General features: G+C 20.9%; 3 protein-coding genes across 3 annotated transcripts; 1 reads left to right on the top strand and 2 right to left on the bottom strand.

Moving 5' to 3' along the window:
- Positions 1–958: 958 nt before the first annotated feature.
- On the bottom strand, positions 959–13,801 carry PCHAS_0831800 (conserved Plasmodium protein, unknown function; the record flags this gene model as incomplete). The annotated part of the gene is made up of 3 exons (XM_016797959.1): positions 959–1,039; positions 1,158–13,378; positions 13,663–13,801. 3 exons carry the CDS (start codon positions 13,799–13,801, stop codon positions 959–961), a joined length of 12,441 nt encoding a protein of 4,146 aa, XP_016653858.1.
- A 1,456-nt stretch (positions 13,802–15,257) lies between these two features.
- On the bottom strand, positions 15,258–16,802 carry PCHAS_0831700 (conserved Plasmodium protein, unknown function; the record flags this gene model as incomplete). The annotated part of the gene is made up of 3 exons (XM_016797958.1): positions 15,258–15,365; positions 15,480–15,698; positions 15,888–16,802. The coding sequence occupies 3 exons, from the start codon at positions 16,800–16,802 to the stop codon at positions 15,258–15,260; spliced, it is 1,242 nt and encodes a 413-aa protein (XP_016653857.1).
- Positions 16,803–17,402: 600 nt separating this feature from the next.
- PCHAS_0831600 (peptidyl-prolyl cis-trans isomerase, putative) lies at positions 17,403–19,751 on the top strand (the record flags this gene model as incomplete). The annotated part of the gene is made up of 4 exons (XM_016797957.1): positions 17,403–17,524; positions 17,837–19,116; positions 19,293–19,354; positions 19,449–19,751. 4 exons carry the CDS (start codon positions 17,403–17,405, stop codon positions 19,749–19,751), a joined length of 1,767 nt encoding a protein of 588 aa, XP_016653856.1.
- Between the last annotated feature and the right edge of the window lie 657 nt (positions 19,752–20,408).

The raw sequence follows: 20,408 nt of genomic DNA, 5'->3' as shown, positions 1-20,408 counted from the left end.
ATAATTTTTTTTCAATGTGCATTTAGTGAATCAAAAAACATTTATATTATGTTTATACAACAAAATAATATCATAAATCTATATAGTAAAGTGTAATAATAAAAAACGGTGACATCATTATGATTTCTTATTTGAGTTCACGTTCTAAGCAAATACTAAAACGCTTTATAAAAAAATAATAATCATCATTAAAAATCGCATCTTCTCATATCGTGTGAATATAAAAGTAATACTTTGCATAGATGTAATCTATTGAATATAATAAATTGGGGTATTTCAACAAATTAATAATGAACATTATCCATTATAAAAAATTGCCAATATGTTATACACAATATAAATCTCTTATTTTTACTTAACATTAAACCTTTTTTTAAATGGTACGATAAAAAAATATCTATATATTCTACAAACTTTAATTATGCATTATACTTTCTTTTCTTTTGAAAAGATATTTGTAATTTGATGACCTATTCGCGTCTTATTTTTTTTGAAGAAGTTATATTGTCTAACTTTTCTTATATTATACAATAGTATTGTGTAGCACATTAAACTTTCAATAAATTATATTTTTTTCATGATATTTGTTTCAATTTCATTACCATTGTAATAAAATGAGAGAAATTGTATTATATAAGCTAATGAGCTTGAAAATAAATTTAGAGTAAACTGTTTTATTTATAAAATTATATATATAAGTTATATTTTATACTTAAAAACAATAAACAATTTTTTTCATAACTAAAAAACATAAACCTTTTAAAACTCAAATTATAAATTGTTATTTTATGTATGAAAAATACACTTTTATTTTTCACAATAAAACAATACCTTTTCCTAAATAAACATTAAAACCAATACAATATAAAACAAGAAACTTTAAAATAATATAAAAAGGACATGCATATGTAAACAAAAATAACATAGTTTTAGAAAAAACATAAAATACATGAAAGTTTTAAATGGTTATTTTCTTTTGATTTTTCTTCCCTTTTTTTCTTTTCATAACAAAAACAGTGCAATTGCTTCCAGTTTGTACCTATTATAAAAATAAAATATGCATAATGGTTATGTGTATAGTTTTGAAGCATATAACATGCATATGTATAATCATTAAGATATACAAATGTAAACTTAAAATACATAAGGATACTTACATCTTTTACTAAAAAATCGGAATTTTGTATAGTTAAACTTTTATATGAATGTTTTTGGTTGTGCTTATTTGTAAAAAATATAGGATGGTGATGTTTAAAGAAATCAATATAATTATTGTAGCCTAATATTTTTACAGAGTGATCATCATATATCAAAAAAATATTATTTTGGCTAATAGATATATTTTTTATTGTTTTGGGGTTATTTAGATTTATTTTAACAAATGGTGATAATCCATATGCTATATGGTGAAAATAATTCGGAAAATAATATTTCAAGTCTCCAGCTATGTAAATATTATTGTGTATATCAAGTAAGCATGTTACAATATTACTACAAACAATTTTTTTTATTATTATAAATTTGTTTGTGAAATTATTTTGATCCCTTGTATTTTCTTCACTTCCATTATTACTTTCCCGAGTTGCAAATATGTTAAATTTATTTTTAAAAGACGTAAGGGGATTGTTGTGTATATAGGAAACATCATTATTATGATTAATGTGAACATTGTTTTGGTGTATGTAATAAAGATAATAATTATACTTGTACATGCATAAAAAATTATTAAAATTGTAATTGAAAAAGTTATTACTAATCCGAGTGAATGTATATATACTATCATTTATATTATTTAAACATAAGTTATTGTTTGTATCTCTACCACAAACATAGATACACATATAATGTGCTAATATTTCTTCTATCATGCGGTATAAACATGATGTATCAGAGCATGAATAAGTAGAATTCATAACTTTAAATTCATCAAATGATTTATCTCCCCATCCTATAATCGCTCCTGTGTAATTTTTAATGTCAAATATATCATTTCTATAAATATTATCACATGTTTCGCTTAATGAAGCGGAATGTTCTGGCAAATTTGTATTTGTTTTTGATTTCAATTTTTCGCTTTCCAAATGTTTGTAATTGTCTATACAAGTAATATTTTTCATTATATATTGATAATATTTATCATAAATACTTTTCTTAAAGCATGTTATCACAGTGTTTGCTTCACCACAAGATACATTTGATACCATTAAAATACTGTTCAAGAAAATTATCATGTATTTTTTTTTTATAAAAAGAAATAAAAAAATTATTAATTTTATATTAATACATACGGTTTCTTCTTTTTCAATGTATTCATAAATTTGTGGATCAATCATTTCATCTTCTTTCATTAATTTGATGAATTTATTGGGGTCAGATGCATTAAGTATATCACCATTCTTTTCATGATTTAAAGATTCATTTTTTGTTTCATCAATTAATTTGCGATTTGATTCCTTATGCTTATTATTTCCACTTGAATAGAAATTATTACTACTCTTATATTTGTTTTTATTTACTTTTATATCATAATAATCTTGAACATTCGTATAATTGTTATCGTAAAAATTGTAATCATAAAACTTCATTCCATAAATATATGGATTTATGTTACTATTGTTAGGAATATTTGTATATATATTTATATCATTTCTAAAAAGGTTCATATATATGTTTACAATTTCTGCCTTTATAAATGTTTCTAAGTAATCATATATTCTAATATAACTAGGTTTTTTTGCGTTCGTATTTTCCATATCTGCATTTGTTTCCAATTTTTTTTTCGTGGTCTTATCAATGCTATTATTACTATCATAATTTTCAAAATCTTTCAAATTATTATCTGAATCCATTAATTTTTGAAGATTATTTTTATTCTTAATGGTATCCTTGTTAGAAAGTTTGCTGTTTGAATTTCTTTCTGAATTTCTTTCCACTTTTTTCACTCTATAAGACAAATTAAATAAGCATACTTGAATTGGGCAGAGGACTAAATTGTTGTTATTTTTTGCTCTTTTTATGCTATTCATTGAATTTAAATTAGAAGATAAATGTATTTTATTGTTGTTGAGAAATACTTCATTATTTGTTAAACTAAAAACGTTATGTATCGGATTATCAACATTAGAACTTAATGTTTTTTTTTTAAATGCAATATTTTTGGTAAATGAATTTTTAAAATATTTATTTTTATCTGTTACACTAGAATTTTCAGACGAACTTGAAAATGATGATATGGTATCTCTTTGTGTTTTATTTATTTTAGTATTCTTCTTGTCGCTGATATTTTGTTTACAACTATCATTTGTTTCACTATCTAAAATATCAGATTTATTAAAACAATCAAAATAAATATTTTCAAAAGGAATAGATGTTTGACCTAATTTTTGCTCCCCCCACATAAATATAGATCCATTAGAAAATGCACAAACATGATTATCACCACAAAAAATAGAACTAATAGGGACGTAAATTTTATGCACACTTATAACTACATTTTTAACTTCTAGATTCTTAAAATTAAACATATTATTTGAAGAATAAAGATTGTTTGTTTTTAAAGTAAACAAATCTTCGTCTTTATATTTATTAGTGTTTACAAAATTATTTGAATTCATGGACTTTTCTTCAGCTTTATTAGATTTTTCATTAGGTGCTTTTAAATTATTCATTGAATCTTTATTTTTATTATAGATATATTTTTTTATAGTTTCTAGAATTAGAGAATTATATAAGATATTATCAGAACATTTGTTATTAACTTCGTCATTATTTTTAACTTTTACTTCTGTTTTATAATTAGTATGTATTTGCAATTTTTCAAAATCATATAAAAAGAAATGACCAGGATTAATTAATGTCGGAGCATATCTATTAATATTATCACCAGTACCTAAACATCCATATTTATTATTTCCCCACGAATAAACATGTCCAAAGTTATTTATGGATATAACAAAATCAGAACCATTGTAAATGTCAACAAATTTTATTCTCGTTTTTATATCGTGTATAAAATTATAAATGAATTTATTATTATTAATATTATTGTCTATTGTAACTTTTTTATATTTTCCTTTTTTTAATGATGTTTTATTAGAACTTTCTTTAATATTTTTCTTGTATTCATTATGTTTATTATTATAATTTGAGTTATCTATACTTTCGGTGATTTTCGATTCTAATTTACTACTTGCTCGTTGCTTGTGGTTTTTGATGGAAATTTTATTAAAATACTTTTTCATGAATTTTTTGGAATATTTCTGATCAGGTAAAACATATGCTAAATATTGGTTTGCATATGATGAAGAGTATAATATTGTGTTATATATATTAAAATCTTCTATTGAAACCTTTTTTAAAATATCATTTTTTTTTTTTACAAAAAATGATTTATCTTTATTATTGTTTAATAAAAGATTTATGTTGATATTTTTATTTATTTCATCTAAATTATTAACTTTAATATATGTAGAATCACTATTACCACTATCAGAGGATGAGCATATATCACTATCACATGAACTTAAATTATTATATGCATCATATAAAGATGCACAATAAGTACAATAGTTATATTTACTGTTTTTATGTTTTCGATTTTCATAATAGGTTGTTAATTCGTCACAATAACATTTTGGATTTACACAAACTGTTGTTTCACATTTTATTGAAGAATTTTCTAATAACAAATCATCACTATCACCTGATGAGCTGTTATAATCAAGTAAATTACTTTTTTCCTTTTTAATTTTGTTTAATTTTAAATTTGTGAAGAATTTGTCAAATGGAATTTTTTCTATAACACCATTTTTTAACGAATTCTCATTTTCATCTTTTAATTTCATATGTTTATCTTTAATATATAATTCATTTTTTGTTTCAATAAGGCTATTTTTTCCACAAATATATAAATTGTGTTTATCATCAATTATTGAAATCATATTTCCATTTACACATATCTTTTTTATTTTCATTGGTAAGAATTGCAAACTATTTGTAAACCAAAAATCTGTTCCTTTTTTAACACTTGTCTTATTTTCTTCATACCCCATTTCACCAATAGTTGGTGATAACTTTAAGTAGGATGGTTTTCCAATAGCAAGTGCCCCATTTTCATTATTTCCAAAAGTGTATGCATAATAATTTTCGCATAACTTGCTCTTAAAACTTTTCAATATAACTTTATTGTAATAATTATTATAATCAGATATTATTCTATTATATGTATAATATTTAAAATTAAAGCATGCAAATTTACAATTATTTATTTTTCTATTCATTTTGTTTATATAAATTATGTTATATAATAATATATTACATATATCCTTTTTATCAACACTTCCATATAATATTTTATTGTATTTATACTTTACATTATCATTTTTTACAGAATTATTCAAATTTGTAGATGTAGAAATATTTTTTTTTTGCCCTTTTTGTTCTTTACAAATATTTTCATCTTCCTCATGTTGATATTTAATTTGGTCTATGTTTTTCGTTTCTTTATCCATTTTTTTATTATAATATGCTATGTCTTTTTCAAAATTGTCTATATTTTCCATTGATGGGACTGATTTATTAATCTCGCCCTTAATATATAATTTAGGAATGCTTACATTTTCACAGTTGGGATATAGTGCTATGAAATTGTTATTGATATTTATAAGCATGTTTTTATCCTTTATTCTATTATTTATACTAATTTCCTTTGTGGTATATTTATCATCATTTTTTTTTTTTTTAATTATATTGGGATCTCCAGATTTTTTTAAATTATTATCTTTTACTTTATCATCATTATTACACGCTTTATCGAATATATTATTTTCTTTTTCGTCTAAATATTTCTTCAAATTTTTTTTCAAATTTATAAAAAAGTAATTTAATGGTACTAAGTATATATTATTATTAAATTTTATATAATTCCTTTTAATCGTACGAATAATTTCCAAATACATCCATATTTCATATTTTTGTTTCATCCATACATTATTAATATATTTTTTATCATTAGTATTTTTTTTTTTATTTTTCTTTTCCTTACTACTTTCAACTTTTTCATAATTATTATTCTCACCTACATTTTTTGGCGTACTGATGTTTATATCGTTTTCTTTTGTTCTGTCATTTTGATAGCTATTGTTATCGCTACTAGTATGATTCATATTTTCACGTTTAGTATTATCACAACCGGTGCTATTATTATCACCGGAATAACTATCACATGGGAATACCTTTTTAAGAATATCTTCACTAAATATTTCTGTTTCATTTTTATGGACATCCTCAAAAAAATTCGTAAGATTTAATTTGGATAATATTGTTAACACATATAAAATATATGTAACATATATTAGAAATGGGTGTGTATTTATAGAGTCTATCGGATTCCCGAAAAAAAATACTATAAGAGCAAAAACTTTCTTGAAATTTTTGATAGCATTATTTACATTTAATAAAATTAATGATATATAACCTTTTATGAAGAAATAATAAATAAACATATAAAAATTATTTTTCATCGATAATATAATGTTTTTAAAAGATGTTAAAGAAGCCAATATAATTTTTATATTATAAATAATCGTTGATTTAAGCATAACATTTTGATCTTTATGTTTATCTTTCAATTTAAAAAAAGGAATGATTCTTAAAATAAGTTTAAAGAAAAATTCAATTATATAAATATTGTAATCATTATCTAATAAAACAATTTTAATATTTTGTTTGTATTTATTTGGTGTAGACTTTTCATTTTTATCAATTATATCTTCTTTTAAGTTTTTATTATTTTCTGTTTCTAAATATGTTTCACTTCCTGATTGTGTTTCAATTTCACATTCACTATGAGTTTTATTTTCGCTTTCAAATTCTATTTCATTTCCTGTTTCACCAAAATTACAATATTCATGAATATTGTCTTTATTATTATAACTATTTATTCCATATTCATCATTTTTATTTTTTAATATTTCAAAATAATTTTGAGGTGAAATATATTGCTCATTTTCTACAAAAAAATCGTTTAGTTTTGATTTGTTTAAAATATCAGTATTTTTATCAAATTGCAACATGTTGTATTTTTGTTTCATAAATTCATGTTTATATAATTTTGAAAAATTGTCCTTATTGTTTATATCATGTATTTTATATTTATCTGTAGTAACGAATATATAAAAAAATATATTTATTAAATATATTTTAAGATCATATGTTAACATTTTAAAGTGTTTTTTTTTAAATATCGGTAAAATATCTAATAAATGGGTATAATATGTTTCTAATATTTCTAACAAAACATTAAATACAATATTGTCTATAAAATTATACTCATTTCCAAACAAAAAGTGTGCATTTAAATTAAGCCCACTATAATACTTCATCAATGTGTTATTCATTTTTAAATATCCATTCGTTTTTTCAGATATACTTAGTACATTATTTATACCGTTATTATTTGTCATTTCATTTGGCGTAACTTTTCCTGAACTAGACATATTATCATTTAAAACCCTATCTTCATCCCAACACATTGATATAAAGTTAACAAAATGTAAATAAATTAACTGAAAAATATCATCATTATTATTAATTAATTGAAGAGCATGTATATTTATGTTTGTAAAATAGCTTAGTATATTATTATGGGCATTTTTTAAATCGCAAAACTCGAATGTATTTAAATTTGAATTAAAATTCATTTTAATAATATAATATATAATATTCCAACATTTATTTTTTCCATTTTCACCCTGAAAATGTTTATATATTGCATTCTTTACCATTTTTTTATTTTTGAATAAATTTGAATAATTGTTTGGAACATTATAACCATATTTTTCATTAACCCATTTCATATTTTCCTTTTTATTTATTTTAAAATTTCTTTCATTATAATAACTTTCTTCAAATCTATTATCATCCACTATGTTATTTAGTTCGTAACTCTCTCTACAAATCATGTTCATTTTTTTGTTGAATGAAAAAAAGTTTTTTAACAACCTTATTGGTATATAGTGATGTTGCCAAAAAGCATAAAATGGCAATTTTGTTTCACATATATAATTTAAGCATATAGCTAAAATTGTTTTGTATTTTTTAACCTTGTTTATAATTTTATATAAATTTAAATACTGAACATTTAAAGGAATATATTGTAAAACATAACTAAGGGAAAAAAATATATTAAAATATATCGATTTCTGAATATTTAAATACATATGATCATCACTTAAATTTCTTCTATTATTATGATCTGTGAATAAGAATAAGCAAATTGTACTAAATACTATTTCATAGTTAAAATTGAAATTAGACACAAAAAATTGTATGATATGTTTACAAATAGAAGATATCAATATACAAGCTGAAAATATTACTATCCTTTTTATATAAAACTTTTTCTTATTACAATAATTATAATTAATATTTTTTAAAAAATCAAAATTATATACTTCATTTGGATTGTTATTATTAAACAATTTAACTAGTTGAGCATGGGCACAATATTTATTGTAGACATTTATATAATTATCATATAAAGTCCAAAAATACATGTCAATGCTCATATTATATTTCTTTAATAATTGTAAAACATTTAATATGCTCAAAAAATTATTTAACTTCATTTCATTCACTAATTCTATAACTAAATTATTTAATAATAAATAAAAATAATTTATAAATAAGTCATCACATGTTTTATACAAATTTTGGATATAAAATGATCTGAATGTTACAGTTTTATCTTCTTTAATTACATCATCAATATTGATACAACTATTACTGCCTCTTTCTTTAGAGTCATCATTAACATTTGCATTTTCATTCAACTCATTTCTTCTTGATTCAAAATATTTGATAATTTTTACATACTTAAGTAAATTTTCTGAATGTATATATATATCGTTAAAATATGGAACAATAATGTATTTGTTATACCTAAATAGTTCTTTATTTGAAGCGATATATTTTTCATCATTATGATATGTATATATATGAAAATAATAGTTAAACATAAAAACAACATTATTTCCATTTGAATATATATCACCAGAAAAGCTGTTTTTTTTATCTATTTTAAAATAAAATGTGTCGTCTTTATTTAAATACAATCTTTTTAATGTTACATTTAAATTTGTATTTTCAATAAAGTTAACAAAACTTTTGGTATGAATAAAATATGGTGAGGAAAAAGAATTTCGAATATCAATAATAATTTGTTTTTTTTTCCATTTATAGTAACGAACTGGATTATTATTATTTTTTTGTACCACTCCTTTATATAGTGGTATATATTTTACATATATATTTCTGTCTATTTTGTAAATATCTAATATTTTGATCAAATTGTTAATATGCAAAAAATTGTTCGTACTCGGAAGGATGAAATTTACTTTTGTGTTATCTTCATTATTAATACTCATACTAAAACATCTTTTAAAATTAAAAAAATTTGAACAGTTAAGAAAATGGAAAAAGAAGAGATTAAAGATTAAATAAAAATTTTTGCACACTGGTATAAACAAAAAGCAAACACCCTTAAACTTTTTAACAACCATATATGGACACAAATAATAATAACTGTTATTTTCTCTTATATAATCTATATACTCTACAATACATTCATATAATTTTATATCAATTATTTTTATATATATATTTTTGTATTTATATCCAATATCAAAAAACTTTTCATTATTTATTTGGTTCAAATAACAGTTAAAGTTATTAGAATGCTCATCATTATTATTACTATGAGCATTATTTGTGTTATTCATATTATTTGTACAATTGTCTGAATTTAAAGTGGATGATACATTAATTATTATCGACTTTTTATCTACATTATTATCCTCTTCTGTACTTATGTATTTATCACTGTATTTTGAATAATTCTTTAAAGACACACATAAACCATTGTTTGTTGTAATTTGATGCTCTGACTTCTTTACGTTATGTTTTTTTTTAAAAAAAACATTTTTAATAAATAACTTTTTCTTTTTTTTTTTCTTATAAAAATTGTAATTTAATTTATTTATTTTTGTGTTAAAATAATCATAAAAATTTGTTATAAATTCATTACATTTCTCCTCAAAGTAATATTGTGCCTTTTTTATATTGTTGTATATTTTTATTAAATTAACTAACATAAATAAAACAATCTTAATAAAACAATTCTTGTCAAAATAAATTGAACAAATATATTTATCAATTGGTAATTTTGTGTTAGCGCTAGCTGGTGTAATACATAAATTTTCTATAATAATATCATCGTTGCATAAAATTAAATTTAGAAAGAAATTATTTTCAAACTTGGTATCACTTACATTTAATAATCTATTAGGAATATATATATAATATAATCTATTATAGTTTAAATGTAAAAATAATAAATCAATCATATATTTTAATTTGTCATTTTTATCCAACGTAATTTTATAATTAACTCTGTTCATGTTATTTCTGTCTGATTGATCACTGTTTACATATGTACTAAAAATTAGTTTTTTTTTTTTTTCTATTTTACATATTTTAAACAAATCAAAACTTATTTCAATATCTGCATTATTTACAAAATAAGATATATTATCAATTGACTTATGTTGAATAAATATTTTTAAAGTATCAATAGTATCTTTGTTATTGTTTATTTTATTTTCATCATGTTCTATATCTTTTAATTCATTATTTAAATGATATTCTTTTCTATTATTGTTATTACTTTTTTCTTCTTCATTATCTAATCTCTTTTGTTTATCATTTGCTTTTTCTCTTTTCTCATTTTTTTTTATATTATTATAGTTTTCTTCTTTTTGTTCATTTTTAAGCGACTCAACTTTTTTCATAAATGGTAAACATTTATTTTTATCACTATTTTCATTATCAATTTTATGGCTGTTTTTTTTTATTATATTGTACATTTTATTTATAAATAAATCAACATCAGAATCATTGGATGTTTGGTTATACCTTTTGAATATATTTTTTGCAATTATGTCATCTTTAAATTTTGCTTCAATTTCTCTTAAAATATTACTGTGTAGTTTGTTATTAATACACTTTTTATTCTTATAATATTCATTATTTTCTTTTTTTAAATTTATATTATCATAGTTGTCTATATTTTTTTCTGTACACATTTTAATATTTTTTTTTATATTCTTCCGTTCATATATTTTATCATCCCCATAAAGTGCACTATTAATGTTTCCATGTTTGTGTACTTGTTTATATTTTGGGGGTTTGGTCTTAATTATTTCTTCATCTTTATCACAAAAGTTTTTATATTTTAAAATAAGTTGCTCCATTTCAAAAGGAACAAATGTGTCATATACATGTATAAAGAATGGCTCTCGTATTTTATTTTTTTCTTTTTTATGAGCATAATTTTTTGTGTTAACATTTTTTACATTATTATCACCATTTTCTTCATTTATATAATTTGTGGGCGCATTTTTCTGATTTTTAGCATAATTTATTTTGATTTGATTTGAATATTCACTTTCATTTTTAAATTCGCTATCTACATCTTTCACTTTTATAAGTCTTTCTTTATTTTCTTTTTCTACAAAATTATCATTCATAGTCGTAGTAGTAGTTCCATATTTTTTGCTGTTTTTTTTTTTTATTTTATCGTACAAATTTTCACAACAATTTACAGGGAAAATATAACACATTTCTTTGTTTCTCATCGTTCGCAAAACATTTGTTATATCTACACTATTACTTTTAACATTTTGTAATAATTGATTATCAGTTTTGTTATCAATTTCTTTTTTTACATAAACATGGCTACCGTCTTTTTGTTTTTGAATAGTATATAATTCAATACTATTTTCTATATTTTTATCACCATTTTGCATACTTTCTATATTTAAATTATATAAATTTATTTTGAATAATCCTATGTTATTTAAATTAAAATCAACATAATACATACTATTAATAATATCATCATTTATTGAATTATTTCCATCACTGTTCTTGTAATTTTTGTTGTGTATCGAATTTTTATTTCGTAGAAATTTATTCCACAATTTTTTTAATATTCTTTTTCGCTTTTTTTTTTTTCTAATAATATTTTCGCTTCCAAACATATCATTACTATTAATTTTCGAAAATAATTTTGGATTATAATGATTGCCATTTCTTTTTTTACCATTTGAATGTGCGCTTATATAATTTATATTACCAAAAAGAATAAAGCAAAATACTATCATACTATCATTTATAAAATAATTACTGTTTCCAATATTTATAATACTTTTTAGAAATTTATTTTGACATATAAAATATGAATTTATTAAGCTATCATTGATTCCCACATTTTGAATTGATTTTAAAGAACAATGATATATATTTTTTTCTTTTTTTTTAATTTCATAAGAAGAAAATTTATTTGATTTATTACAAGAAATTCTACATAAATCTAAAAATTCACTAATACATTTAGAAAAACATAAATTCTCTTGATTTAAATTAATATTATGATTAAATAATATATCTTCTTCAATTTTTTTATCAAAACATAGACATAAAGAAATAAACAAATAACACATATACACATTTCCATGTTCTAATGTGTATATTATTTTATCTTTATTTAAACATTTGTTTTTTGATCGCTCATTTTTTATTTCGTCTTTTACTTCACCTTTTAATATATCTTTTGTATCATCATCTATGGTAAACACATTACAATATTTATTTAGAAAATATAAAACAATAAATATATTGTATAAAATACATTTTATTTTATAATTATTATTCAAAATATATAAACATATTTCATTTGACATTTTAAATCTATCAAATACAATTGGCTGTTGTATATTATTTGTAGATATATTTTCAATTTTTTTAAAATTGCTTCTTATTGATTTAAGCATTTTCCTTCTTTCCGTAGACATAATATTCATTGTATTTTTCTTTAAGTTTAATAATTCAAGTGATTTATCATTATCTTTTACTAATTCATTATTATTTAATACTTTATTTTCAAAATTATTGTTTATTTCATAGGGTTTATTGTATCTTCCATACTTTTCAAAATAAACATGTAAGCATATATTTTCTAAAATATATTTTATTCTTATAAAATTATATATTTTTTGTATTATATTAATTTGATCTGGAAAATTTGAAAATTTTGAATTTTCATGAAGAAACATATTATAATAATGTGTATAATTAAAATCGTTAATATTTTTGTAATAATCATTGTTCATTTTTTTATATAACTTTAATAAAAAATTAAAAAAATCTATATCCTTATCTTCACCTAATTTCACTAATGCGCTTTTTACTTTTTTTCTCTGAGTGTTGTTGGTGATATAATATAAGTATTCATCTTTATTTTCTGATTTTTTCCGTAAAACTACAAAATTGGAAATGAAAAAGAAGTGTACATATATGTGTGTATAAAGAAATAAAAATAAAACCACGCCTTCTAATATTCATAGAGGGGAGTGGAATATATGAAAATATGCACACGACCACAAGCACAATACATTATTTACAGCCACACAGTTTTTCTTAATAAACAATAACTAATATAAGCATATTTATATATGAACACCACACATATACTCATAGATCAAACAAATGATGTTGCAACATATTTACTATTTCATAATATTGTTTATGCATTTTTTCGCTTACATTCATATATAATAAAAGCCTTCTGGACAAGGCTATGTTTATCCCCCTTAACAAAATTACATATTAAATTTTCATAATATTCATTTTTATTAGTTTTATAAACATCAAAATGAGAAGAATATGATACACAGTTTCCCATTCTATATTTAATATATTATAACATTATAATTTTTATAAGTTAAAAATATTGTATAAACTTCAATTTATGCATATAATATATATATCTATATATATATGCACGTTTTCTGTTTTATTAGTGTTATAGCTATTTCTGTCCCTATTCTTTATGTCATTATTTTGTATAACTTATATTTCACTGGTGTTCACATCATAGTTAATTTATTTTGTTTATATTGTTTTCTTCGTTTTTTTTAAAGGTATTTAAAAGGTACACATATTGGAAATTATCGGAAAAAGAATAAAACAAGGTGTAATACGTATATTACACATAAAATAATTAATAATAAAATATATAAGTTTATTATTTTTCATATAAAAAACAAGAAAATCTTCAATGCATACAAAAACAACATGAATATAAAAATTATTTAAGAGATAAATCACACAAATACGGTAAAAGAAACAACATACACAATCCCCACGTATTAGGTATATATAATCTTCATTTGTATAATTGCATATATACCTGTATAATATATATTATATATACATTTGTATGTGTTTCATTTCCTATTATAATTTATTCTCTATAATAACGTAAGGCTTATAATATAGTTAATTCTATTAATTAATTATATATATAAAAAAATATATACTGTATAAATATATAGAAATAAATGAAATATACACTATTTACATGTACTTTTAACCAAGTATATATGTTAAAAAACAAGAAAAATATAAAATGATTTAAAAATTTACAAAAATATGATTGGGTTTGTATAGTATAATATTATGCATAAAACGACATAAATATATAAACAAATTATATATATATTGCACAATCCCCTGAGTGCGTATATACTCTTTACATTCGTTCAATGTTGTTATAAGCTAAAAAAAAATACACTTTTTTAGAATAAAAAAATTTAATTACATTTATTAACAATATAAATAATAAAAGTTTATAACTAAAGTTTTGTTAAAAAATTGACAATAATTATATTTCTAAATTATATGTTTTTATAACTGTTTTAAATTATTTATATTATGCATATTTATAGCATAATGAAACAATAAAAATTGAATGTTTTAAGTTTGTTTTTTACTACAAAAAAATAATAAAATAGCAGTACTCACTATTTTTAAATATAAAATGTATCATTTGTATGAAAATTATATCCACAATAATATATATGCCCATAAATATAGCATGTGGTTAATAGAAATTATACAAATGTCACATAATTCTAAAACAAGTATTATAATATATAAGGTCACACACATATAGTATTGTATGTATATGCAAATATAGGTACCTTAAAAGTTCGTCTATAAAATGTTCATTAATTAATATAATTATATTTATGAATTATTTTTAATTATTATATTTAGTATTTGAATTATGAATTTGTAACTTTTTTCGTAAAAAAATAATATATTGTGTGTTACATAAAAGGGTATTAAGCATATGTTTATAAATCAATATCATCGTTTTCTTCATCATGTTCATCATTTTTGTAAATTTTGATAGCTAGGATTTTCATTTTCCTTGCTGGGTATGCATTTTTTTGAAAGAAATACTAAAAATAAAGCAAAAAATAAAGATATTAAGGGGCATAATGATATATATACATGTGTATATATGAATTTGCATGGTTGTATCACATGTAAAACACATTTTGTAAAAAACTTACGTATAAGAAATATTCCAGGTGTTTTTGTGAGTAACAACACAAAATATATTCTGCATTTAATCTCATTACGATGTTGTATAAATTACTTAAATAGCAAAAAATTATGACCGTCAATTTATCAATTTTATCACAAAAAAAAAATTTCTTGGTAACTTTTAAGCAATCAATTAATAATTTTTTTTCGACCGTCGTTAAAAGAGTGTTAACGTTATGGATTTTCTAAAAAAAAAGAAAAATATAAAATGAGTGGCATAAGAAATATAGACAAAGTCAAAGAAAACACTATACATATTTATTATTTGCTAATTATTGAACATAGTTAACATTTTTAAATTTACAAACAAGTTATGCACATATGCACACACAACAATATAGACGATTTAACTTATGTTAAAGTAATATTCTTACGAAAAGGGGAGTAAAAATTTCTACATGAGTATTTAAAGCTTTAACATGATCTATAGTTAATTGTGGTTTCTCGATATACTGACATACATTTATATATTTTGTATCCATTGTATTTTTTTTTTTAATAGAAAATCTGTTATAATAATTTTCACTAAGAGAATTATGTTTATAAAATTCTGTAAATTTTACATTTTTAATAAATTCTTTTATAATAATATTTTTATGTATATCAAGAGAAAAATATGCATTCTCCTTAAACAAATGAATCATATCGATATAACAATTATCTTTTTTTCCACTTGTATACTGTACAGAATATTCAATACTTTCTAAGCATTCACAAAATGTTAATAAATTATTATTATTTTTATATTTGTGTGCATTTCCATTATATTTATTCTTGGCTTTCAAATGTTTATTAAGATATAGATAAGAGAATGATAAGTAATTATCACATAATAAACATTTATCTTCTAAACACAAAAGCTTTGAATATTTTTTAAATACAAATTCCATATCTTTATAATGAAAACTTTTTAATTTTCTATAATTTATATATTTAATAGCATATTCCTTTTTCTTTTTTTTATATTCATTCTTTTTATCATTTATAAAATTTACATATTCTTGTATATTTATTTTGGGACAATCAGAGACAAATTTACTACTACCACCTATTACTAAACCATCGTTGTATTTATCATTTTTGTTTTCATTACTACTAGTATTGTTCTGATTAATGCTATATAATCCCCCGTGGTCATATTTTATACAATTTTCATTTTGCAAATTCCCAAAAATAACTGTGTTTTTTATCTCATCTTTAATTTCGCTGAATATGTTTCCAATGTATAAGCTAGTACAATCATTTTCTGCGTCATAGGAATCAGTATTTAAATCATGAAGGTTAACCATCTAAATTCACATATACTTTACAAATATATAATTATTTAAAAATAGCTATTAAAAATTATAATATCACACAGGAGTATATTTTATTTGTTAGCCATGGAGAAAAATTGAAGCATATCACATTATATATGTAATATTAAAGTATACATGAATAATGATTTAACATGACAATAATATCCAAATACTTAATTCCGTAAACACATTTATGAAATAAATTATGATAAAATTTTATTTCTATAAATAATTTTTGCTTATTTTTTTCTCCACATAATTGGCTATCCTTTAATTCCCATCACCGTATGTGAAAATGATAGTCATAAAAAAAAATTATATTTATGTGCATGTACCATATATAAATATATGTTTACATAATAAATATAATATTTTGACAAAAATTATCAATACAAAAATATAAAATACGAATCAATGATGATAAAAGAAAAATAAATAAAATATTGTAATAGTATATTCTTTTCATCTTTATAATTTTTATAATATACAAAAGTCAAAACATTGAAATATTTTTAGTATACTCGTATTTTTAACAAGAATTATGAAATGAAAAAAAAATAAAAACGAAGGAAAAAAACAAAATACGAACCAATGGGGAAACATAAACATAGCAAAGATAAGTTATATATTCTGCAATCAGAATATAGAAGAGACGCATTAATAAAGAAACAAATAAAATCCAGAAATTCAACATATTTACCTTTTAATTATTGGTAAGAATATTTATACTACTTAAAAAGAGAAATACATTTAAAGTTGCATATATTTGAACATATTCCCTCTTTATATATATCCAACGGATTTATTATTCACTTGTTTTATGTCTGTTTTGTTGCCATACTGAAAGATGTCACAAAAATATGGGGGCATATATATATTATCTGTCCCTTTTTATGGCATTGAAAATGTATGATAACATCCGTTATTGTATATAACATTTTTTTAAATAGAAATATGTCACATTTATTTTAGATTCGTTTTATTCATATAATGATATCTCTTTATTTCCCTTTTTCACTGTTTAGTTGTATAAGCTTAAGACCATTCACTGACCCATATTGTGACGAAGATGGAAGGCTTTACGATAAAAAAAGTGTGTTAGAAGAAATGGAGAAATCCATAAGAAATAAAAATAGTAAACCTGAAATTGATATAAAAAATTTAATTAAAGTAAATTTTTATAAACATGATAATGAATATATATGTCCTATAACAAGAAAATATTTTAATAAACATACAAAAATTATATTAAATAAAAAAACTGGAAATACATTTTCATCCGAAATTTTTAAATTATTTCCAAATAAAAATGAAATGTTTGATCCAATTACCCATGATAGTATGAATATGTTAGATTTAATTGTCTTACAAGACCCATTAAATAATAAACATAACATGAATGAGTTACATAATCAATTTGTTCAGAAAGAAAAAGAAAAAACTCAACACATTCAGGAAAATGGTGCAATCATGAGTATATTACAAGAAGTAAAAAATAAACAAATGGAAAATAATAAATTAGACGCAAACAAAAATAACGATAAAGATAAACATTCAAGATTTAAAGATGATTATAAAAATGAAAAACGAGAAAAAAATAAATATTTATATTCAACAAATAAAGATAATGAAAATAGTTATATTGAAGATGATAGTAATAGTGAAAATGAAATAAAAATAAAATGTGAAAATTATAGTGATAATAAATTAGCTCAAAGTGTTACATCGACTATATATAATGCAACATACAAAAATACTTTTGTTTATCTTCCAGAAGCACAGGTTCATGATATGATATATACCAATGTTATAAAAAATAAAAAAAATAGTTATATACGTTTAATAACTGATGTTGGTATGATTAATATTGAACTATATGCATATAAATGCCCAAAATTATGTCATAATTTTTTATTTTTATGTGAATACAAATATTATAATAAAACAGATATATTTAAAAGAGACAAAGATATTGATATCGTTTATTTGGGGGCACGTAAAAATAATATACACTCAGCAGCATCCGGATTTTATTGGAGAAAAAAGTTGAAAAAATATAAATTACGAAAAAAAATCGATAATGAAAAAATTATTAATAAGTTAAAAGAAGAAATAAATGTAAATAGTGACAATGATAGTGATATAGGAATTAAATATTTAAGATATAATGATAACAGGCATACTGCAGAAACTAATTCATATGGTAACATATATATGTTTAAATATTATAATCAAAAATATTCCAATATGTTTTATATATCCCTATCAGAGGATTATACAACTAATAATCCATGCATTGGGAAAGGTGAGTCGATACATATCCACAAAAAATAACGGTCTTAATTATTTTCACAATATTAATTATATTATAAGTATCAAACTAAATGGCATACTGCACCTATATACATATGCACACTATTTAAATGCCCTTGTTTTATTAAATTCGTATATACAACATATATTTATTTTTTCTTTATTTAGTTGTCGGAGGAAATGATACATTAGAAAAGTTAAAAAATTTGGACACAACTTCAATGAATGATGTAATATGCCCCTTCAAAATGTTTAATTTATATAAATGCACACACATGTATGCATATGAATATATATATTTTTATTTTTTTTCCTTTAATTTAGGAACACTACACCTTAAATGAAACGATTATATACACAAACCCATTTAAAGAGGTTATAAAGGAAATGAAAGAAGATTCAAAAAAAAAAAATATACCAGAGCCCCCAAAGGAAAAACCCAAAACTTTTATCGATGATGATATTTTTGTAGAAAATAAAAATGATGATATAGGAAAATATATAAAATGGCAAAATTTTAAAAACAATAATAAAAATGCGAATTCTGATGAATCAAAATTAAATATATTAAAAAAGGAAAATGCATCAAAGCCAAAACAAGCCAAAATGGATTTTTCGTGTTGGTAGAAAGCAATACAAATATATTCACACAAAATAATATGCATATATACAATTTTTTTATGTGTAACAAAGTATTTAAGAAGAATAGTTCTAATCATAGGTAACAACCATGCATATGTAATATATCATCACCTTCACAATATTTTAAAAAAATATGTCTTGACATATTTATCATTATTAATAGTAGTATAATTTTATTACTATTTTATACTTCCCCCGTTTTAATTAATTGTAAACTTTTATTTTATTGAATTATAAATTTTTTACTTGATTTTTTGTATGTTATATAATATATTATTTTTTTTAGTTTTCATTTTAAGTTTGTTTACATATTTTCCAATGTTAAAAAAATTGCAGTTTAACGCTATTATGCATATTTTATTCCTATAGCTGTTATATATTTTTTTTTTGACCGTAAAATTTGATTTTATTATCTACATATAATGAAAAAAAATATGCATTATATATGCCTACAACAAAATATTTACATTTTTTCCCCTTTTTATTATAATTGCATATTTAACATATATTAATAAGTTTGTAATTTCACCAATAATTAAACAAAATATTTTAAAACAAAGAATATATAGTGGAAATTTTTTAAGAAATGTAAATTTTCACACGTTATAAATTTTGTATTTTTTATAGTGTTAATTTTTTGCC

The sequence above is a fragment of the Plasmodium chabaudi genome (assembly GCF_900002335.3).
Source record: "Plasmodium chabaudi chabaudi strain AS genome assembly, chromosome: 8".
Lineage (NCBI taxonomy): Eukaryota > Apicomplexa > Aconoidasida > Haemosporida > Plasmodiidae > Plasmodium > Plasmodium chabaudi.
Note: the sequence above shows the minus strand (reverse complement) of the source record. Positions and strands in the feature narration are given on the sequence as shown.